Raw genomic sequence first — 23925 nt, 5'->3', positions numbered from 1 at the left:
TGGATTTTTACGTCTTATCGGATCTATCATGTCATTGAAGCGCATGATTGGAAGAAGAGGTCTACTCTCTGACATCTTTTTCGATAACGCAACAAATTTTGTGAGTGCTTGCATCAAACTAGCTGAACTAAAGTCATTTTTATTTAAAACTGAAAACAAAGATGCAATTATAAAATATTGTGCTAATGAATTTATGAATTTTAATTTTATTCCTCCAAGAGCACTTCATTTCGGCGGTATTTGGGAGGCAGCAGTCAAATCGGCTAAGGGTCACCTCAACCGCACCATCAAAAATGCAAGACTCACAGCTGAGGAACTAACAACAGTTCCAATAATACCAATGTCATCGGATCCAAATGATTATGAAGTATTAACTCCGGGGCATTTTATTATTGGCAGGTCACTTAGGGCACTTCCATACATCAACGAACTTCACGTACGATCACAGTGGTTTACGGAGCGACCAAACATCAACAACAGCTCAATGGTTATCATCCATGAAGAAAACTTATCACCACAAAAATGGCATATTGGAAGAGTTATAAACTGTATTCCAAGAAAGGACTCTAAAGTGCGTGTGGTGGACATTCGAACAACGAATCTACCTCTTTGAAATGCCTTTCAACGGGGCTGGGATGTTGGGTCACCGATTAAGAACCACTGCATTATACGGTCATATGTTCTATATATTTTTGCTATTTCTTGTTCTCTACTTATTTGCCTAATATTCAAGGGCAAGCATTAGAAGTCATTCACTTCAATGCAGTTAATAATTGTATTTGCATTGTGTACATACTTACATATTTATTGCTTGCTTGCGCTTGCTTCGTACACTTATGCTACCGCTATGTTTTCGTCCACGCAATTATATGAATATTTGTTTGTACACATTAGCTAGTCCCATTTAACATCTAGTAAGCTTAATATCAGAGAATGTTAATGAATAGAGAAGGAGCAAATGTTAACTGAAACCTTTTTGAGTACTAATTTGTAATTCCAGATGAGGAAACATCGAAAAATATAACTTCGAAAAAGAAAAATACACCACGCAAAGTGCGAAATGCTATAAATAGACACAACGAATATTCCTAAATGAAAAATCGTTGCGCATACCTATTTAGATTTATGTTTTCAATTTATATGATATGACAAATTTATAATTATAAAAAACCTTCTGAATTAAAAATCTGTATTACCGGTGAAAACCTCAGAATTCATAATAAAACAAGAGAAACCGTTATCTTCGGCTGCGCCGAAGCTATAATACCCTTCACAGGTGCATTTCTTTTAGTAACTACTATATGTATGACTACATTTGAAAACGTGACTTGCCAACGGTTTGCATCCAACGGAAAGCATTTTGCCAGTTCTTTCTAGCCAGGTTCTTTGCTATAAACAATCTTCTATTCGAATTAAAGTTAGTTATTGAGGTAAATAGATCTTTCAGACATTTACATAAATTTTAAGTTTTTAAGCTGATTGATTATTCACATTAAATTAATGGAAAACAAAACAAATTATAATATTTATAGAAATTAGAAAATATATAACATATAATAATATTTATTATTCTATAATACTTTTTTATATGATATATAAATTACAATAATTACATCTATGACTTACACTTTATATTATAATACAAACTTAAATTTAATAATATAATATAATATTAAATCTAATATATATCTATATATATTATATAATATATCTATTTTCTAAAGCTTAAAAATATTCCGTCATGGTCACTATATGGTGTTTCATATGTGATACATGAGGTCATTGCAGAATCCATGTTTGTCCATACCCAATCTATTGCTGTTTCCTGTTTTGTTGTGGCGACCTTAGCCAATGAAGATTGAAATCCTAACTGTTGCAATCGAGCCTCCAAATCATCAGTTGCTGTTAGGCGATATATGTTAAAGTCACCAAGGACTACTGACGGTCAATTATACTGTTCAGTTATCTGACGGATATTATTTTCCACTTGGTTTCTAAATTCCGGAAGTCTATAGCGGGGGTTCCTGTACACAAGTGATATGGAAACTGTTGAATTGTTTACGTTTAACAGTTGGTAAACGTTTGTTGAACCGGTGTCGTTTCTTGAAAATGATCCTTCTGATAGACCTAGGCACCTATCTTGCTTGTAGTATATTATAAGGCCGTTGGCAGGGCGTCGTCGGGATGATCTTGTTTCTCCATCAAGGCGTGCAATAACACTGTAGCCTTCTATTGGGAATTCTTCTTGAGGTAAGGCCCATGTCTCGGCAAAGCACAGAATATCAGCAGAACAAATCAGCTTGTCTGATCTGATATCTTCAATATGCTTGTTTAGGCTCCTTACATTTTGATAATAAATATCTAGACGTTGTTCCGATTTTTCAGTCAAAAATCTATAGCATGTCGTCGATGCTCCTTCTGTCTTCAACCTATTAAGTTGAGTTTTAATTGGATCCTGCGGTCCAAATGGGTTCGGGGGAGAAAATGTCCCGATTATATACAATCCACTGGCACTTGTGGCTCTGCTACATCCTACATATAAAGCTGATCTGCTTACTCTACCCTCTAGATGAACAGCAACTTGTGTGTATGTTCCACCTTGACTTTTATGTATCGTGATGGCTTCAGCTGGAATGACCGGAAACTGTCTGCGTTCTATGGTTATTTGCTCATTTCTCTTGTATTGGAATGATCGGACCACGCTCATGATTGGTGTCCAATCTGCATTGCGACTGTGAGGCTGCTTGGAACGTGCAAAGCTTCCAACTCTTGATTCTGCGAATTTTATCTATAGTCGCACCACTGAACTTTCAGATCTATGTGATTCGGAATCAACCTGCATTAGTTCCCCCGTAGCACCATTGACGAGACCATCACTTATGCTTATGTTGACTGTCACCATATATTTGATCGAGGTCTTGAGCTGCAATGTATAAAGCATTCCTTCTGTTTCCGATGGCTTAAAAGACTTCACAGCTTCTAAAATTTTTGCCCTGCTGCGTTCTGTTAGGGAACTTGACTTAATTGTATCCTTCGCAGTCGAAATGAACTCCTCGGTCATCGTGTTTGCCAGTTTAGTTAAATTAAAATCATTTGCTCCAGCATTTGAATAAAATAGATGGATGGCTTCGTTCGGTATCTCATTAGAGGTATTTTCCCTGCTTTTGATTAATTGGATGTCAGCGTGTGTCATGTTATTTAAAGCGATAGCAAATGCTTGATCTTCACGCTGGCGCATTATTTCAGTGAGCTCAAAGTACCGAAATTGATCCCAAAGCGGTGTTCCTGTAATTGTACTGTAATGATCATTCCTATTCGGCGCAAATATCCATCGATCTCCTACTGGCGGCAGCTGCTTTAAGTCAGCAAACACGATAATTGGTATGCCTCCAAAGTAAGCGGTGCTCCTGAAAATTTGCTTTAGCCTGCAATCTAAATATGCAAACATCTTTGCTCCAACCATTGAAATTTCGTCAATTATAATAAGCCTAATATCTATGAGATTGGCATGAATTGTGTTTACTATTTAGTGGCCGAAGATCTCCGGAAGACTGGTTGACGGGGAGTGAAAAACCCGAATGAAGGGTTAGGCCCCAATTCCAAATGCTGCTTTGCCAGTGGGTGCGCAGAGTAACACCTTGGCTGTTTCGGGGTTGGTTCCTGGTACACTATTAACTCGCAATGTCAACGATTGATATATAGTTGTTATAAGCCGACTCTTGCCCACTCCAGCACCGCCTCCGACATATTCGAAGAAGATTTCCCTTTTACTGACATTGTGCATTACATGAGCAAAATATTCCCTCTGTTTGCTGTTAAGTGACTGCACCATTGCCAGTAAATGGTCTTCTAATATTAGAGGTGGGAGTTTAATTAATCGAACCGCCTATTCCTCTGTATTGTTGTGGTCTTGAAAAACATTAATGTCTCCTGTTTGCTCGGGATCTCTGTTAAATTCGGGATCTAAAAGTTGGAGGCAGCTCGATCATCAGCTGTTTCTTCCGCTGTGACATAAAGGTTTTCCAAAATCCGTTCTAGTTCGTTCGATGAAAATTTGTCATATTTGAGCTTATTCCGCTCAATTTGCTCCTTGTGTTAATTGCAAATACTCTCGACGTCATTATTTAATCAGTCTGTTTCCTCATTTCTCCATGGGTGAAACATTATGGCGGCTTCTCTGAAGAAATCGGCTCTTGAACTTTCAACGCTAAAACGTTTCCAACGCAGAATAAGGGCTTGCTTCATTTTCCTTAGAAATCCTGATCCATCCTTTAATGCCATTGGAAGTGCAGCTGTCGTGTCATCCTTCGTTGTATTCTTCGTTATTATCAGAAACATTTCTGCTTGTTTTGCAAAATCTAAACCATGCTGCAAAATCTGCTAAGCATAGTTCTTCCAATTGATTGGGCCTTTGAGAGTAGTGCTCCAGCACACTCGGCACATATATGTTCGTAGAGTCCTCCTGTAAAGAATTCAATTTAAGTCGGGGCTTTATCATCCTTACTCGGTTGTTTGAATGTGATGTATTTATAAATATTTCCCCATTACTGACTAATGATATAGCTGCAGCAAGCGTATGCGTCCAGAATGAATTGAATGTCTATATTTGCTCTATGCAATTTAAGGATATTTTTATTATAGGCATTTAGAAGCCTGTCTGAAAATTTTCTCTTTAGTGTGGCTTTTTTACAGATGAGCGAAGAGCAAGCTTGTATCCTTCATAGTCAGTGTTAATTCGCTCATCCGCCAAAAAAGCAGTTCAACCGTATTATTTCTTCCTCTGGGAGATCCGTTAGAGTTAATAGTTCCTGTATTTTTTGGAATTGAGCTTTGTGTTGCTCAATACCTTCCTCATTCTACAGAGGGAAAAGTATTTCTGTCCGTGGCATCGGCGGATATGGCATGTTGAATCAGCACACTTGTTTGTGTTGTTGTGATGTGTGGATCGATGAATTATTCAACATCATTTGTGTTGGTGATTCCATCACTTTTCAATTGTGGTGCGTTACTTAGCCAGTACATGCCATGACAATGTGGTGATCCCCTATGCTGGAATTCAATTCTGTAGTAGTAACGGACTACTAAATTCTCTCCAAATAGCCCGTTTTGTAATAATTTTAGCATTTGGCGGAATCGATTGTCGAAATACCTGGAACATGTAACTGGATCTGTCCTTATCAGTCTCGCCTTTTCAGAGCTTGATAGAGAAGTAGCTTCCTCTTCCGAAATGTCTACTTTATGAGCCAGTTTCTTCCATATGACTAACAACTCAGGCCATTTTGTTTCTGCAGCAGACATTGTGATAAAAAATGTTGGCAAACCAAACTGGCGGATCATGGCTAAAACTTTCTTCTTTTCAGCCTCCCAATGTGCAGGTGAGGATCGAAGTCCTTTGAGTACATGATAGCCTTCATCATGCTGGATAAGGTTGCTGACAAAATTTTCATCCCTCACATTTGCAGCAGTTATATTCCTCGATCCAGACTTTTTACGCAGGCAAATGGAAATTGCATTTTTAATGCGCTCCAACTCGTAGAACTTATAAATATACAGGAGCACATCCACGCGCACACAATGCCGATCATAGCGTCGAATTTCAAAACGTGCAATTTTACTATAAGTTGTTGTAGTTGTCCTCTTTTTTCCGCAGTAAATCGTTGGATACGACAATTCCTGAGCATCGTCGTCGGTTGTAACGTCTCTTGGGCATCTACCTTGTCCTGGTGCCATTGCAACCCGTTCAATGGATCGAATTTCAACGGGTTCATTGTCCATTAAAGTCTCCTGACCACCTGGATTTAAATCCTCGTCCATTTCAAGCGGTACATTTTCCTGACGGGCATTAAAAAGGTCTCTTACTTCTGCCTCATCTGCAGGATCCGCAATAAATGGCACAGTTTCCTCGTTTTCAGCATTTGCCAGCCAATCACTTGACATTTGGATATTATGTTTGACGTAGAGCTCTGTACCCAGCAGATAGTTTAGTGCCTCCAATATTTTTGCTGGTCGCACTGTCTCCGTCATAAAATTTTGTTCATATTCCAATCGACGTTTCAAGTGCACTTGAATAATATGGCTGTTATCAAATCTTCGTGGAAGCATGGTGACTGTCTCTACAACTGAAATGGGGATATTCACCACTGCTCCACGAATAGAACATTGTCGTTCATATCCTAAGGAGATGATGCGCATAAATGGGATCCTCGGTGATATCAGTCTTTCTTCTAGACACGTTAAGTCCTGAAGGCATTCCGGAATATCAGGAAACTCCAATCCTTCCGATAGGCAGATATTTGGTATCTTGCCCTTCCTAACAATACGATAGCATGTGTTGCAAAAGTTGTACTTTTTGTTCGAAGACGGAAATTTTGATGACAGATAAAACACTTTTCTAGCATCTTCTGAGCGCGCAAATTTTGTTGAAGTCTGACATTTTTCTGGTTTTTTCACTTGATGAGGGAACCAAGTGCCACCGCAACAGACGCATATTTCAGTGGGTCCTTTCTTTATCAACAATGCGTACATATCAAAGATATTGGCAGCTCGACGTTGACGTTCTTGTTCTTCTAGCTGTGCATCAGGAGAAAGTTCACGACGTCTTCTTATATTCCTCCTGGCTTGCCTCTCGCTTTCTAACTGCCGATTTGCGGGATTCGATCTATGCAATTGTACTCTTTCCAACGATTCCTGCTCGTTTGCTAGTTGTTGCCTGGTTTGCTGGCGGGTCACTCTTCTTTGAGAAGAATTTAAAATTTGCTCACGATGTCTTCTTATTGGATCTTCTCGACGACTTCTCCTCAATGCTGCATCTCGTTGCCTCTCGTCTTCTCTTATTATTGCATTCTGGCGCCTTACAGAACGTTCCATTGTGTCGCGCTCCTGCTCCGCTGCTCTATATTCCGGATCCAAGCGCCTGTTTGAATGACCCATTGTGTTGCGCTCCTGCTCCGCTGCTCTATATTCCGGATTGGTTCTCCTATTTAAATGTTCCGCGGTGTTGCGTTCCTGCTCTTCAGTTCTATATTCCGGATCCAAGGGCCTGACCGAATGTCCTATTGTGTCGCGCTCCTGCTCCGCTGCTCTATATTCCGGATCCAAGCGTCTGTTTGAATGACCCATTGTGTTGCGCTCCAGCTCCGCTGCTCTATATTCTGGATTCAAACGTCTATTTGAATGACCTACTGTATTACGCTGCTGCTCTTCAGCTCTGTGAAGTAGGTTCTGTCGTCTAGTGGAACGTGCAGAACTATCACGAGTTCTCTCCTCATTGCGGTACTCCAAATTTGAGCTGCGTAATTCTGCAACATAGTCAGCGTTCCTTTGTCTATTATTTTCCAAATTTTGACTATATTGTCGTCAGATACTCTTGGCATTTTCAAAAATTATTAAAAAATATTATACAAATAAAAAATATACTAAAATATTAATAAATTAAGTAATAATAATATAATTAAAAGAATGCGTATTATTTAAAAAAAGGATTTTTTCGTTGATTTTGAAAGTTATTTGCGTTGTTGAAAGTTTAAGCTGCTCGCGTAAACTGAAGTGATCCGATGCGTTGGGTCCTATTTATTGAATATTTTAGAGCCCGACTTCACATCTGTAAACTCTTTTCCCTTCTTGGTATCATCAAGCAACTTTCGTAAGAATACTAATGTGTTAATTACAGAAAGTGCATTGTAGAGGTTCTTTTTTACCTAGGTTATACTTTCTACCTAACTTGCAAACTATGTTTACTTCCTACCTACTCTTCTACCTAGGTTTTGTTTTGTACCTACCCATCAGTTAATTAGGGTTTTAAAACTGAATAATTATCTTTAGATAGTTCTCTATTATTATTAATAAATAATAATATATCTTGAATAATTAGGGATTTATTTATTTTATGTATATATTCTTAACATAATTTTCTACTTTACAAATTTATTTAGATCAGAAAAATTTCTTCGGATATTTTATTGTTACCGTGGCCAATAATCCATGCCAAATTTGATCAAGTAATTTTAGTTGAAATATTAAGGCGTTAACTACAAAAGGGGCATTATTGAGGGTTTTTTACCTAGGTTATGTTTTCTACCTACGTTTCGAACTATTTATTTCCTACCTATTATTCTACCTAGATTTGGTTTGTACCTATCCATCAGTTAATTAGGGTTTTTAAACTGAATAATTATCTTTAGATAGTTCTCTATTATTATTAATAAATAATAATATATCTTGAATAATTAGGGATTTGTTTATTTTATGGTTAATTAAATAATATTTTTGCTCCTTACTCTTATGTATCTATTCTTAACACATTTTTCAACTTATTGTCCCAATTAGCTACATGTCACACCTTACTTTTGGCACAAGCAAAACAGTTTTTGGCAGATATAAGATAATTTTTATTGAAAGCTCAAATTGGACAGTATAAATAATTAATTAATCTGATTTGTTTATAATATATTATTTGTAAAGTGGTTAAATCTGACAGCTGTATGCTATAGTGGTCCGATCTTAACAATTCGTTCGAAGATTGAAGTCACATCTTAAGCAATAATCCATACTAAAAACTTCCATACAAAAATTTATTTCGATCGGTCAGTTTCTATGATAGCTGTTTAATATAGTGGTCTGATATGAACAATTCGTTCGAAAATTGTAGCGATATCTTGGACAATCATCATCCATGCCATATTTCGTGAAGATAACTTGTCATAAACAATTTTTTTCATATAAGAACTTTATTTAGATTGTCAGTTTGTATGGCAGCTATATGCCATTGAGAGAAATCAATGCCGGATTTCGTGAAGATCTTTTATCTAATGAACAATTTTTCCATGCAAGAACTTGATTCCGATCGTTCCGTTTATATGGCAGCTATATGCTATAGTAATCCGATGTGAAAAATTTCTTTGGAGATTGCATTACTTCTTCTAGCAAAAACTTATTCAAAATATTGTGAACATATCTCGTCGAATAAAAAAGTTTTCCATGCAAGTACTTAATTCCGATCGTTCAGTTTGTATGGCAGATATATGCTATAGTGATCCGATCTGAACAATTTCTTCGGAGATTGCATTACTTCTTCTAGCAAAAACTCATGCCAAATATTGTGAACATACCTCGTCAAATGAAAAAGTTTTCCATGCAAGCATTTGATTCCGATCGTTCAGTTTGTATGGCAGATATATGCTATAGTGATCCGATCTGAACAATTTCTTCGGAGATTGCATTACTTCTTCTAGCAAAAGCTCATGCCAAATATTGTGAACATACCTCGTCAAATGAAAACGTTTTTTATGCAAGTACTTGATTCCGATCGTTCAGTTTGTATGGCAGATATATGCTATAGTGATCCGATCTGAACAATTTCTTCGGAGATTGCATTACTTCTTCTAGCAATAACCCATGCCGAATTTCGTGAACATACCTCGTCAAATGAAAAAGTTTTACATACAAACACTTGATTCCGATTGTTCAGTTTACATGGCAGCTATATGCTATAGTTATCCGATATCGGCGGTTCCGGCAAATGAGCAGCTTCTTTGTGAGAAAAGGACAGGTGCAAAATTTCAGATCGATATCTCAAAAACTGAGGGACTAGTTCGCGTATATACAGACGGACGGACAGACAGACGGACATGGCTAAATCAACTCAGCTCGTCACGGTGATCATTTATATATATACTTTATATGGTCTCCGACGTTTCCTTCTGGGTGTTACAAACTTCGTGGCAAAATTAATATACCCTGTTCAGGGTATAATAAACATTTAATAGGCAATTTTTCCAACTTATGTATGTGCTTTGCGTGAGCAATTGGTTATTGAGCAAAGGATAACAATAAAACGATGGCTAAGCGGCCGCGTTTCCACTTTTATGGTGGCTGAGGTCGTAAGCGGGAAGGGGTTAAGCACAATCCGAGTACGAGCATATAAGTTCGAATCATAAAACTCATGTAAATTAAATTTATTTTAATATTTTTATTTTATTAATTGGAGTCTCAGCATATCATAATTCAATTACATTAATAGCATATTTTACTTCCTGAGATAATTAAAATATTTCAGGAAAATATGTTCATATGTTTGTGTTTATTGCATATTCCCTTATTATGCGTATTTACTCAAATGTGAATATCACACATACATTCATAAGTACACGTACGCTGATGCTTGCTTCTTCTTGCCCCGCACAAGCAATGACTTTTGTCCACACTTTTTGCTTTTTGCGAGAAGCAAGTTGAACGATCACAAGCAAGCAGGGGTCAGGGGCGCACTGCCACATAATTATATCAGGTATATATTTTATTTATCGAATTCAGTTTGAAAACGATTATAGGTATGAATTTATTGGTATATATATATATATTGGGCTGCATATTCATAGCGTCGTATTTAGATAAAATGTTGTGAGGAAGCAGCTTGTGGCCAACATACAAATGCGAGGGGAATGGTTGGATTTTCAGTGATACAAATTGTAAAATTGAATTTTTCTCGTTTTACTGAAACCATTCAAATTCAATTTCATTCCTTCATTAATTTTATAAACTTAATTTCGCATTTGCGTAGGAATTCTATATGAAAACCAAATGTGGTTTACCAGGCGCACAGAAAAAATAGCGCGGCGCAGAGTTATGAACGAACGCACTTTGCTTTGAAGCAGACGCACGTTTCTTATGAATGATATTGTTGTCGTTGTAATATGAAATACTAAGAAAATAAGCCGCGAGTTCGCTTGAATATTATTGGCCGATGATGACGTCTACGTTTTTTTGTCACTTGCGCTAATGTTTGATTTTTTGCGAAAGACATATTGTGGGACATACATATGTACATATGTGTACATATATGCAAATATATTTGGATATGCGAATGAAGGAAGGCAATTTCAAGAATATTTACATATACATAGATATATGAACATTTGAAGCAAGTAAACAACAATAGCTGTTTGAGTTCACACATTAAACAAAGTGGTTTGAATATTGTCTATGGTGCTGCTTGTATAGCACGCTTCCTTATTGCAACGTGAAGTACTTTACCTAAGTTCAAATCCTATCGGATATATTTATATACCCTTTTTTTATTTTTATAACCCTTTTTTATTAAATGATATTTCAAATATATTTTCATTATCATTTCCCCCATTATTTACATTTTCTTTTCATAAGTCAATTATTCTGCATTTTATTGTTTTAATTACTTTAATTTTTGTTTCTTCGCATATGTATGTATATACATTTTGCTTATAGAGTGGTGTAGTTCGTTGCGTAAATTGATAGGTGTGGTGACATTTTATTTTCGAACTTGCGCGTTTTCGATGTTCCCTCATCGTAATTAACATTTCAGTACAGCTAACATTTGCTCCTTCTCTATTCATTAACAGTCTCTGTTAATATGTAAGCAGCCTCTTGTAATGCTGCGTTCCCATTTTTTTATATTTCTCTTTTGTTAATAACCACAATATATACGAAGGAGCAATAGAGTAAAGTATGTACTTGGGTTATTCTCCTTTTATGAACTGTTTTTATACAAGTGGTGCAGGGGCTTAAGTCTCAAAGCATTCTCGGCATCTCCCAACGGGTGCGAGCGGTGCTTGCACCCTCACACTGGTTGTCAGGAGCCGTATGAGTGCGACAACCAAGAGCTGCCACCTCCTAATCCAGGGTGTTATGCGACTCCCGTGCCCATTGGATGATTTGCAGCCAGGAGGTAAATTCGGCTGTATTCTAACGGAGCCTTCCCAACACCGGGCCGCATTGGGAAGTAACGGTGGCCTTACCGCGTCAAGGGCCTCTGGCGCGGCGAACTCTCTGTTCCCCTTAACAAAAGCTGACCCGACGGCTCGCCTTGTCGAGCCAAGGGTCTTACGAACAAGATGAACAACGGAACAACAAAAACCAAAGCCACAACAACAACAAACGGAACTTGGCAACAACAACAGCAGACGACTTTGGACAATGGTAACGACACAAGCAGCGGTGCAGGTAAGGGCGAATCAGGGGCTAAACGTAAGTTCAGCTTCCTGGACGCCCTTTCGCCAGAGGAGCGAGCGCTGTTCGAGGAGCATACCAGGGATGACGATGATGCAATGCCCTCGTGCAGCGGCGTTCAGCAGGCGCCTTGAACTGCGGCCGCTGAGGAAAAAGAGAACCCCACGGAGACTCTCTTGAGCAGGAGCAACTGCTTGGATGCAGAAGAGTCGCAACGGGCGACCTCCGGTGGGGCTCGCAAACGAAGAAGGAAGAGGGGAGGCAGACTACCCCCCCTGCCACCAACGGGATGTCCGGGAGGACAGGACGATCTCAGAAGAAAGGGTATGAGTGGTGCCAGCCTGAAGTGGTACCTGAGGCACCTCCAGGAAGGAAGAACTCCGGAGGAAGCCGAAAACTTAGCGCGGAACAGGGTGAGAGGTGACAGCACTTCCCCGGCTTCAGGAAACCAAAGGGGTGGTAATACCGCGGCCATTAAGAAGTGCAATGGCAGCAATCGAGGCCACGGCCCAGCAAGCGCAGTTCAGCCCGCAGGCCGAGGTTGCGAAAGGGCAGCTCCCCCGACCACCCAAGCGGTGAAGCGGTAAAGCGGACAGCTGACGCCGCAGGAACCGCCCAACACCAAGTGGCAGAGGGGCAACGTTGCACAGGCGACTGGTGGCCACCGCTTCGCCCCAAATCATCCCCGGGTAGTGGAGGGACAGCGCAAGTATGCGGATGCCCTCAAAGGCATTCGTATGGCTGTGCTGCCGCTGAACTACCCGGCGGAGGTGCTGGGGTCGGAGGAGCTCCAAGATTTGCTCATGGAGGAGGTATTCAGTGGGTCTGGATACAAAGCCTCCTTCCATGGGGTGTATTTAAAGGGAGGCATATTGCAGTTTGACTGCAAGGATGAAAGGTCGGCTTGTTGGCTGAGGGAGATCGCTCCCAAGTTGGCAGGCTGGAATGGACCCATCCTCTGAGCGTAAAAGGGGAACGAAATTCCGCCCATGCATAGCATGACGGTATTCCTCCCCAGATGCGCAGGCAAGCCATACGAGTTTGCTCTCGGGCTCATCCGCAATCAAAACGATGGCCTTAATTCATCAGCCTGGCGGGTGACCAGCAGCAATGCGGAGGATTCAGGGTGGAGGCTCAACCTCTCCATAGATGACGAATCTTACAAATTCGTCAGGAAGGTGAGCTTCCGCCTGGTCCTGAGGCCATTCAGGCCTAAAACGATCACCGAGGGCGATGCAGGAAGAAAAATGCAGGTGGATGAGGTTGCGACTCATCCCTGCGCAAGTACGTCGACGCAGGCGGCAACTGCCGAGACATCGGTGCAGGTCCCTTCCGAGAAGACGGGCGAGCAAGGGGGGGCACTACCCTCCACTCAGGAGCTTCTGGAGGGGCTCGCGAACCTGGCGGGAGACATCGCGGAGGACGGTGAGAATGAGGACCAGTTCCTCATGGAGCCGATCCTGTAGTGAGGCCGCGAATAGAAGTTGCCCAGGTAAACCTGCACCATGCGGCGTCAGCCTCGGCGGTTATCGCGAGCAGGTTTACGATGGATGGTCTGGGCATACTACTGATCCAGAAGCCATGGGTCAATAAAGAAGAGGTCAGGGGCCTCAAAATGGAGTCAAATAAGGTAATCTGGGATCTCTCAAATGAGAGACCTAGAACCTGCATTGTACTTAGGAACGGTATTGATTTTTTCTGTATTTCAGAGTTCCTAGCACAGGACCTGGTGGCTGTACAAGCCAGGAACGACGAAGGAGCGGACTTCGTCGTGGCAGCGGCCTATTTTCCGGGGGAGACTCTGACAGCACCCCCAGAGGCAGTCGGCAACCTTGTAGAGCACTGCAGGCGGAATAAGCTGCCCCTCATCATGGGCTGCGACGCCAATGCCCACCACACCGAATGGGGCAGCACGGACTGCAACACACGGGGTGAGTCTCTTATCGAGTTTATAGCCAGTAAGAATTTAAGTACAGCAAACGTGGGGTGCGAACCCACCTTTGTAACTAGTGTCAGAAGGGAGGTGTTTGACATTACTCTCAGTAACGAGTCTGAGATAGGGCTGATCTCACAATGGAGAGTATCATCGGAACCCTACATGTCGGATGACCGTATCATAAGATTCGTGCTGGGGATGGGGGTCAAACAACTCCCTCCCAAGCGTATCCCTAGGAATCAAATGTCAGCAGTAGGGAGCAGCTGGATAGAAGCGCAACGGCTTCTGGATTGGAGAGCAGACTGTCTGCCCTAAACCAATCCATTATAGAGGCTTCTTTGAAAAATATAAGTACCCGGGTGCGGGCGGTATCCTTCCAGCTTTTCTGCAACAGGGGGAGCAGGTGCTACTGCCTAGCGCTGGCATATATCCCAGAACCATGGCGCACTGCAAAGGTGATCTTCATACCCAAAGCAGGGAGGAAAGAATATTCATTGGCAAAATCATTCAGGCCAATCAGTCTTACTTCCTTCCGTCTTAAGAGTATGGAAAAGATCATAGACCACGAACTACGATCGAAGGTGATGAAGGCTTCACCGCTTCATGCGAAGCAACATGCTTACAGAGCAGGCAGGTCAACAAACACTGCTCTGTACCAGCTAACCTCAGAGATCCAGAATTCGTTAGATGGGGGCGAGGTGATGCTATGCGCCTTCCTCGACATCGAAGGTGCCTTTGACAACACGTCTCATGAGAGTGTGTCAAGAGCACTGGAGAAAAGGAATGTGGCAGCACCAGTGCGCAGATGGATTGCAGCCGTACTGCGCACTAAGGTGGCGGAAACCGCAGTAGGAGACACTAAAATTCGTCTGGGCACAACAAGAGGTTGCCCATAGGGTGGAGTGCTAACCCCCCTACTTTGGAGCCTAGTTGTGGACGATCTCCTTGAGCGGCTGACTAGCAATGGAATCCGCTATCAGGGATATGCGGATGACATTGCTAGGGGAAAATTTGAAGACACACTCTGCGATATCGGTCAGAGGGGACTGGGACTGGCAAAGGGATGGTGTAGTGGGGTTGGCTTAAACATCAACCCCGCTAAAACTACAATCATTCCTCAGAAATATATTCCTGAACGGCAGAGTGGTGGAGATGGCCAGCACGGTCAAGTATCTGGGCCTCACGCTGGATTCCACTCTACGATGGAATCGGCACGTGGACCAGACCCTAAACAAAGCTACAAAAGCACCCATGGTGTGCAACCGACTTGCTGGAAAATCCTGGGGGGTGCTCCCCAAGGACAATCAGGTGGATGTACACCATGATCGTGAGACCGATTATCTCGTATGGAGCGGTATCGTGGGTTTCTAAAGCATCGCAGACTTCGGTAGGACTTAAACTGTCGAAGCTGCAAAGACTTGCCTGCATCTGCGCGTCGGGAGCAATGCGAACGTGTCCGACCGCAGCACTGGAAGTCATGCTAGAACTTTCACCGCTACACCTGGTAATCAAACAGACTGCCAAACGAACTCTGCTCCAAATGACATCAGAGCGAGCTGGCAAAGGGAAGGTAATCTCATCCCAGCAGATGAAAGAGCTAAGTGAGGAAATACCACTAGCCCTTCTCCCAAGGGATAGCATTACCAAAGTAGTAAACTTCAGCAGAAAGTTCCAAGTTACCCTTGGCAACAAGTCTGAGTGGAATGACTCTTCACTGGACCTGCTGCTAAGGGGAAGCACTATCAAGTGGTACACCGACGGGTCGAAAACGGAGGAGGGGATTGGTGCAGGTGTCGCTGGGCCAAGCACCAAACTCTCCATTCCCATGGGAAGTTTCCCTAGAATTTTCCAAGCCGAGGTCTATGCTATAAGTCGGTGTTATCCCTACACACAATAAGAGTATTGCTATACTCAGCGATAGTCAGGCGGCACTAAGAGCGATCTCTGCCTATGAGGTCAGATCTCGTCTAGTGCTGGAGTGTATAGAACGGCTGAACAGCCTATCGGAGCACAACCGAGTGCACCTTATCTGGGTGCCTGGCCATAGGGGTATAGCTAGGAACGAACTAGCTGATAAGTTGGCCCGCTCTGCAGCCTCTACAAAAATGGTAGGACCGGAACCATTCATAGCGGTTGGTCCAACTCCAGGGCATGCACCATGCCAGACTGCTAATGGGGGTTACGACCTCAAGCGGTTCAAAGCCATAATTAATCTCCCAAGGAACAAATTCCGGCTACTGGTAGCATTCTACACGGGCCACTGCAGGCTCAAGAAGCACCTCTTCAACATGGGTATAGCCTCTTCTGCAAACTGCCGGTTCGGCGACATAGAGCCGGAAACCACTGAACATCTGCTGATGAACTGCACAGCAGTCTGCAGACGCAGAATCAAGGCCCTGGGATCCGTGTTTCCACACAGGGATTGTATCGCCTCACTAGCACCCAGCAGAATTTTGAAATTTATCAACATGCTGGGCCTAGATGATACGATATGACTTAGGGGAGGGCACAATAGACCATAGGTCACGGTGCATACCTCAAAATTAATCTAATCTAAATAATCTAATATACATACTTATGTATATATTATATTATATGTATGCACTCATAGAAAACGAAACTATGTACTTAGCGGAAATTATGTATTGAACGGTATTGCAATATTGCTTATAATATTATTTAAAGAGAAGAATTTTGCGAATAAAGTTAGTCTAATAGCTGACCACACATAGCATCATTACTCGGCCCTTTGTATTTTATCGCTGTTACAACTTCGCTTAAATATTTCGCTTTTTCGATGTTTGCGCGGCTACAAAAAAAGCTTTGTAGCCCTACAATTCCGTTATTAACAAGATAAAAGATAAAGATAAAACTACACAAATAGACAAGAACAGAAGCAATAAAAAATTTTTAATTTGGAGGAGTTGAACAAAATCCCATCGGAAACAACGAAAAAACTTATGGAATCAATTTCAGCCAGTTAGAGACCTTATTAAAGCCTGAGACACACTATTAAACAGTTATACTCTTGCAACATATTGCGAAAAACACCTAAACCATTGAAGCTACTATACCAACTAGAGAACTTAGAAGAACGAGAAGGTGCAAATTGAATTTTGTATGATGCTCGATTGGTTGGCTAACAGAGCTGAAAAATTGAGATGAAGGAGTTCACCATTTTCTGTAGTATTTGCTGTTATTTAACAGAAATGAGAATTTATAACAACGTTGTCTGACAAAATTCGTATCTACCAACATAAAGAGAAAAATTAAATACTTTGAACAAAAAATACAAATGCTTCACATATGCATGATTATTTTTTGCCATATAAACGATTTTTATGATGAAAAATTGATAATATAATATGATTTTTTTGTACGAATGCTACATTGATAAAATGTGGAAGATTATGCAAAAAATGATATTTTATTATTTTCATAATTTCCTAGATTTAATTGTTACAGAATTAATAATTTATGTATGTACATATGTACATCAATATGTTATATTATTGTATATACAATAATATAATAATATATTATCACTTCTTAATAAATACATGTGCGCGCACTGCTCTATATGCAAGTATGTATGTACAAATATGCGTATGACAATGCAAAATAAGTAATACGCAAATCCACATATTACATATGTATATATGCTTAGAAAAATACAAACATTGTTATACAAAAACAACAATTCTCTCAAATAGCATGAGCAGCGTTAGAAATCAATATGGCAGCCAAATTGATAAATCCTACATTTGTAGTAAATCACACAACAACAATAACATTTTCATTCATGAACGCTGGCACCCATGCAAAAAGCTAAGTCGTTTCATTCATAAAGCAAACGCCTTACACATCTCCCCGACCACAAAACACAGAAAAAACTGACAAAAGTGGCAACAAAGCTTTTGTTGATTTATAATATTTTACAATTCTAAAATATTTTTCCGTGACTCGCAAAAATCTGAGTCAATATGTATGCATGCTCATATATAAACATACATATTTACGATGATTTGTTGACAAAGCTGTTAGAGCGGCAAGGGAAGCGGTGACAATCGGCGAGCGTTCGTTTATTTTTCGACACATCTCGGATTTTCTACCAACAACACAATGTTGTGACGCTTTGTCGTCGCGTCAGTCCTTCGACAGATTGACTCTTTGACATAAAAGCAAAAAACGTGAGCTTCGATCAACGGAGATTTCACATGAAGTAATGAGTGTACATATCTACATACATACATATGTTGTTTATAGACAAATTTACAAATATTTTTCTTTCATATTTCTTTACATGTACACATGATATGAAAATATCGACGGCAAAACACAATTCTGTACTTTTATGACTCCATAACGATGTCAAGTACATGAATTATTTTAAGAAATATATCAAAATACTTTATTAGTAATCATTTAAAAGTATTTTGATATATTTCTCATATTTAAAAAATAATAAAGAATAGTTCAATAAAAGGGAATATATTTCAAATGTCATATCAATATTCCCAGTTTGGCATACATATTATATTCTCTTCAATATTCGCCGGTTGGTTATGTTAGAAAAGTGTATGTGTACAGATTCACCGCTGTTATAAAAGCGAGAAATGTTATTTGTTTCTCCTGCGTGTGAGGTGAACTCCTTGATAAAATTTTACAAAAATTCGCTGTCGAACCTGCACCTTTTCGTTTTTCTAAGTTCCCTTCTTCTAGCGCCTTATCATTTAGTGTGAAAATGGGTACAATCGAAATGTAACCACGTCCAACTAGTAAAAGTTCGACAACTCACTAAAGAAATACGTCAGAAACATTCAATTTATACCATCAATTTTTTTATGAAATAATAAGGAACTAATTTAACAATTTTCATCAAATTAAGCATATAAGATTATCCTCATATTTTTGTTATATTATGAAAATGGGCGAAATCAGACTACAGCCATGTTTACTTCCTATATAACACAATTTCAAATTCGATCAGATAATCAATTTACGTTATATAAAGCAAGCACCAATGATGTTATCAAAATAAATCTTCGTACAAATTACTCTTCTAAGATATGCCTACTCTTACCCAAAAGGTATTGAATTCGGACAATACCTTTTCCTAGCTAGAATAACGAGAATCATTCAGTCTTATTGCAAACTTCGTGTGAACGCCAATTCCAATGGAAAAAATCACAAATTTGTGTTTTTCTCATCGTGCACCTCACATGGGAAAAATATCCCACAATCGAAAATGTTCCCTAATCGTAGATGTAATTTTTTGCATGTGAATACATGAAATTCGTTCACAAAATTAATAGTGGGGAACAATTACCAATAAAACATGCATAACAATTTACTTGATTTTAAAAACTTTTTTATTTGTACTAAGGCCTATTAATAAAATACAGTTGCCGTTTTTGGTCAACACGAGGGCCGAAAATCCTGATGTAGGAAAGGATTTAAAAACAAAAAAAAACAAGGAGAAGGTATGTGGATTTTGAATGAAGTTACATGATTCTTTCAATATCTAGGGGCCATCATCGAAATCGATTTTAGACTGTATAAAGGGAATCATCGGTTCTCAAGTTGCTACCCAATGCCAATATCCATTCAAAAAGTTTTTTTTTCACATTCATTATTCCTTCAAATATACCAATACATCCGGAAATTATAACCTGCATAATTTATACACCTAAAACCGATTAAAACAAAAAAGATATGTACGATAAACACATAATTAAAATTAAAACTACGCTTTTAAGCTTAAACAATTGCATAATTGGCTTTAGAAGTTTGAAACGATTGTTTTCATGCCACTAAATTAAAACAAAAACATATGTGACAGGTTACCGAAGTTCACAATAGCATAATAGAAATTACAAACATTTCACACGAAATTCGAGATGCGAATTTTTGTTCACAGGAAAATAAAAGTACATGGGATTGATTTATTCACACGAAGTTTATAATAAGGCTGATTATCTGTAGTATATGGAAGTTGAGTACATTTGGAAACCTACATATTTCACACATTTTCGACATTAAACTATATCTATATATACATATATACTATATTATTGTATAATATATCCAATGTTGTATGTCCACTTAATCTGTCACACTTACTGGTAGCCCAGTATACTTAAAAATCATTGCTTTGCATTTACATTTTTAGAGTACAAACTACAAACATACAAGTATGCTATGGGTGAGTACCGCTGGTCAAATGTACGGGCTGACGCACTCAATTTTAAGAAAAAAATTTCAGTTGTCGTCGATGTTGTAAGCCATAAAGGGAACAGCATCAGGAAACCTGAAATATGACATCTGCCATGCGACAAAAAAGTACAATACTTAAAGTGCCTTGACTCTTTAAAAAAAAACGTCGGAAGTAAAACATCTTATACTATATGTGGTACGAAAGGGCACATATGAATTGGTATAAAAATGGATAATGGGTGTGGACCGACAACGATTAGTTCATGAAGTGTTAGCGAAAAATTACTGAAATCGAACCAAAATATTCTAAATATAAAGATCTCATAGCCCCTAGCTAATCACAAAAGAAAATACAATGATTAGGGCTCTTTCTGGTTGACTTTATGGCATTTATATTAGAACTTATATGAGGAATATAGGGATTTGTTTTAGTTAGATTTATTTAAATACAAATATCTCGACATGAAAAAAATGTGGCAATGAAACTAAGTGAGTATATGACTTATTGTACAGGGTGGCTCACGAATCGTGCTACAAATGCAAACCTAAATAATTTAATAATCAATACATTAAATTTATTTGTTTTTATACTCTCGCAACCTGTTGCTACAGAGTATAATAGTTTTGTTCAACTAACGGTTGTTTGTATCACCTAAAATTAATCGAGTTAGATATAGGGTTATATATATATAAATGATCAGGATGAAGAGACGAGTTGAAATCCGGGTGACTGTCTGTCCGTCCGTCCGTCTGTCCGTCCGTCCGTGCAAGCTCTAACTTGAGTAAAAATTGAGATATCTTTATGAAACTTGGTAGACATGTTTCTTGGTACCGTGAGACGGTTGGTATTGCAGATGGGCGTAATCGGACCACTGCCACGCCCACAAAACGCCGTTAATCAAAAACAAATAACTTGCCATAACTAAGCTCCGCAATAAGATACAAGACTGCTATTTGGTACACAGGATCACATTACGGAGAGGCATCTGCAGTTAAAACTTTTTTTTTAAAAGTGGGCGTGGTCCCGCCTCTAATAGGTTTAATGTGCATATCTCCTAAACCGCTAATGCTATAATAACAAAATTCACTAGAAGCAAATGTTTTTAGCACTTCTATTGACGGTGTGAAAATAGTTGAAATCGGGTGGCAACCCCGCCCACTCCCCATATAACGGTACTGTTAAAAACTACTAAAAGCGCGATAAATCAAGCACTAAACACGCCAGAGACATTAAATTTTTTCTCTGAGATGGTATAAATTGGCTTTATAGGAACCGCGTTCAAAATTAGTCAGTGGGCGTGGCACAGCCCACTTTTAGGTGAAAACTCATATCTTGAGATCTGCTCAACCGATTTCAACCAAATTCGGTGCATATCGTTCTTTTCATGTTTCTATGTCGTAGTGCGAAAATGGGCGAAATCGGACTACAATCACGCTTACTTCCCATGTAACACCATTTTCAATTCCATCTGATTCTTTCACTTTCCACTATGCAAATCAGGTAACAATGATTATATCGGGGTAAAACTTTGCGTGAATAATGCAATTAAAGTATGCCACCTTGTGGCCAAAAATTGTCTAAATCGAACCAAAAATGTTCAAGCCCCTAAGTACTAAATATGTGGACCCCAGTGCCTATAGTTGACCTTCTACCGAAAATATCAGTCAATCCACAAAGAAATCTCAAACGAGTATACCATTTGACTTTGCGAGAGTATAAAATGTTCGGTTACATCCGAACTTAGCCCTTCCTTACTTGTTTATTATATAGAAAACTTATTTTATTTTATATAATTAATTGAGTTTAAAAATTATGAAATGTAACTAACCTCCATGCTCAGCCACGCATATACGACACCTAATTAGAAAATAATTCTTTGCGGCCTGAAGGATTGAAGTCGGGATCGCCTCAATTATGGGTTTATTGGACTGCTTTAGTTCAGTCAGATTTCTGGGTTCTGTTTTGTATACCTCTGGCTTGACATAACCCCACAAAAGTCTAGTGCAGTCAGATCAGGAGACCTTGGGGCCAGCGGAAAGTGGAGTTTCTTGATTTTAATTTGTTTTCAAATTATTGCTGTATCTCCGCAATAACCGGTCTGACTATGTGTGCAGTTGCTCCATCTTGCTGCAACCAAACGCTATTGAAAGCGATACGTTTTCGGCGTTCTGCGTAAAAAACTCATTCAACATCTTTAAATAACGGTGCCCATTGACAGTTACTGTTACACTGTTTTCTTCAAAAAAGTATGTCGGGCGACAATACACCTTAATGAAAGTGTGCACCACACAGGGACTCGTTCTGGGTGAAATTATGTCTCGTTGAATATTTCTACGGCAATTTTGCTTGTTTACATTTTCGTTTAGACCAAGATGGGCCTCATCAGATATTAACAGGCAATTTATCAAGTTATTGTCTTCTTCGGCCATTTCAATAATTTTTGGCAAAATTTCAGGCGAATAGGCAAATCTAGAGGGTTTTACCGGCTTTTTATTTGAACTTTGTACGGAAACAGGCTTAAGTCATTATGATACATCCAGATTCGGCAAACATGCTTACCAACCTCATAATGGTCCATCTACTCGGAGTGTGCCGTTAAAATCCCGTCTGAATTCCCTTTGGACGGAAATGACGGACTGCAAAGCATTGTACCGCTGCACTACCCAAACTCTCTATTCAGTATTCCAAGCATTCATTTTTAAAAAACGTAAATAAAAACTTGACAAATAAAAAAAAAATGCAAGTCGATTACTTATAAATGAATATGCTATCAAATATGAAAGTAAAATAAATGCATACATAATAGAAAGAATATTATGAAATTTACCTGCATGATATTGATCGCACGTGTTTCCACTCACTTGAAGTTTTCGAATTTGTTCAGTAAAATATGAGATGAGGGCGTCTATCATACTTGCTTGTTTGGAAAATATTTGCATTAATTTAGAAACCTGAATTCCATTCTCCATTGTATCAAACTGTGGAAAGAGATCGGAATACAAAACGGATATGAATGTATATAATTTGTATTTATTTTTCAACAGAATACTAAATACGTGAGATAGCGAAAAAGCTTCACGTAATTGCAATATTATTTCATTTTTACAAAAAAAAAAAATTATGAAAAACATAATATGTCTAAATGAGCTTAACCCTCTCCCTCGTAATTCAAATCGTCACCACATCAGCGCACCACTCTACATAGTACAATACTTGCACACCAATGCACCGCACAGGATCAGACCATATACGAGCCAGGGATTTTTTATGCGAAGTTTAGGATTGTAAAAATTTGTTTTTCAGTTTTTGAGATATCCGAAAGTAATTTAATACAAAGGTGCATTTTGTCATTTCATTTGTCGGAATCGGTCAGATCGGACAACTATAACATATATCTCCCATACAACCGATTTTTCATATTTTTTATTACCCGCTATACTGCCTTTAATTAAAAAGCTAAGAGCACGTATCTATGGAGAATTGTTCTCTAGTATATACTTAGTAATGACAGTAAAAACAGGTAAGGAAGAACTAATTTCGTGTGTAACCGAACATTTTACTCTCGCGGTTTGCAAAGATATACGCCAGGGAAATAATTTCAGTTGGCAAACTTTATAACAAATAAGTCAGGAAGGGCTAAGTTCGGGTGAAACCGAATATCTTTTACTCTCGCAACTTGCTGACGAAATACTTTAAGGTGCTGAAAGGATTACAAGGATTATAGTTCACTAATTTCATTAGATGTATTATATGGGAGTTGGGTTAATTCGTAGACTGAATTCACATATTTTCG

General features: G+C 39.2%; 1 protein-coding gene across 10 annotated transcripts in view; it reads right to left on the bottom strand.

The window, feature by feature from the left end:
* Positions 1-23925, bottom strand: part of Bili (FERM domain-containing protein 8 Bili) — a 530804-nt gene that overhangs the window by 170032 nt on the left and 336847 nt on the right. For 9 of the 10 annotated variants that reach the window (XM_070113041.1, XM_070113037.1, XM_070113039.1 and 6 more), the window contains one exon: positions 22960-23110. The exons of the other annotated variant lie outside the window; for it this stretch is intronic. In XM_070113041.1, the coding sequence (XP_069969142.1) occupies positions 22960-23110 (151 nt within the window). The remainder of the gene's footprint in view (positions 1-22959; positions 23111-23925) is intronic. 10 annotated transcript variants of the gene reach the window in all.

Source organism: Bactrocera oleae, chromosome 2 (genome assembly GCF_042242935.1).
Source record: "Bactrocera oleae isolate idBacOlea1 chromosome 2, idBacOlea1, whole genome shotgun sequence".
NCBI classification, from domain to species: Eukaryota; Metazoa; Arthropoda; class Insecta; order Diptera; family Tephritidae; genus Bactrocera; species Bactrocera oleae.
The sequence above is the reverse complement of the archived record's forward strand: the minus strand, read 5'-3'. Positions and strand labels throughout refer to the sequence as shown.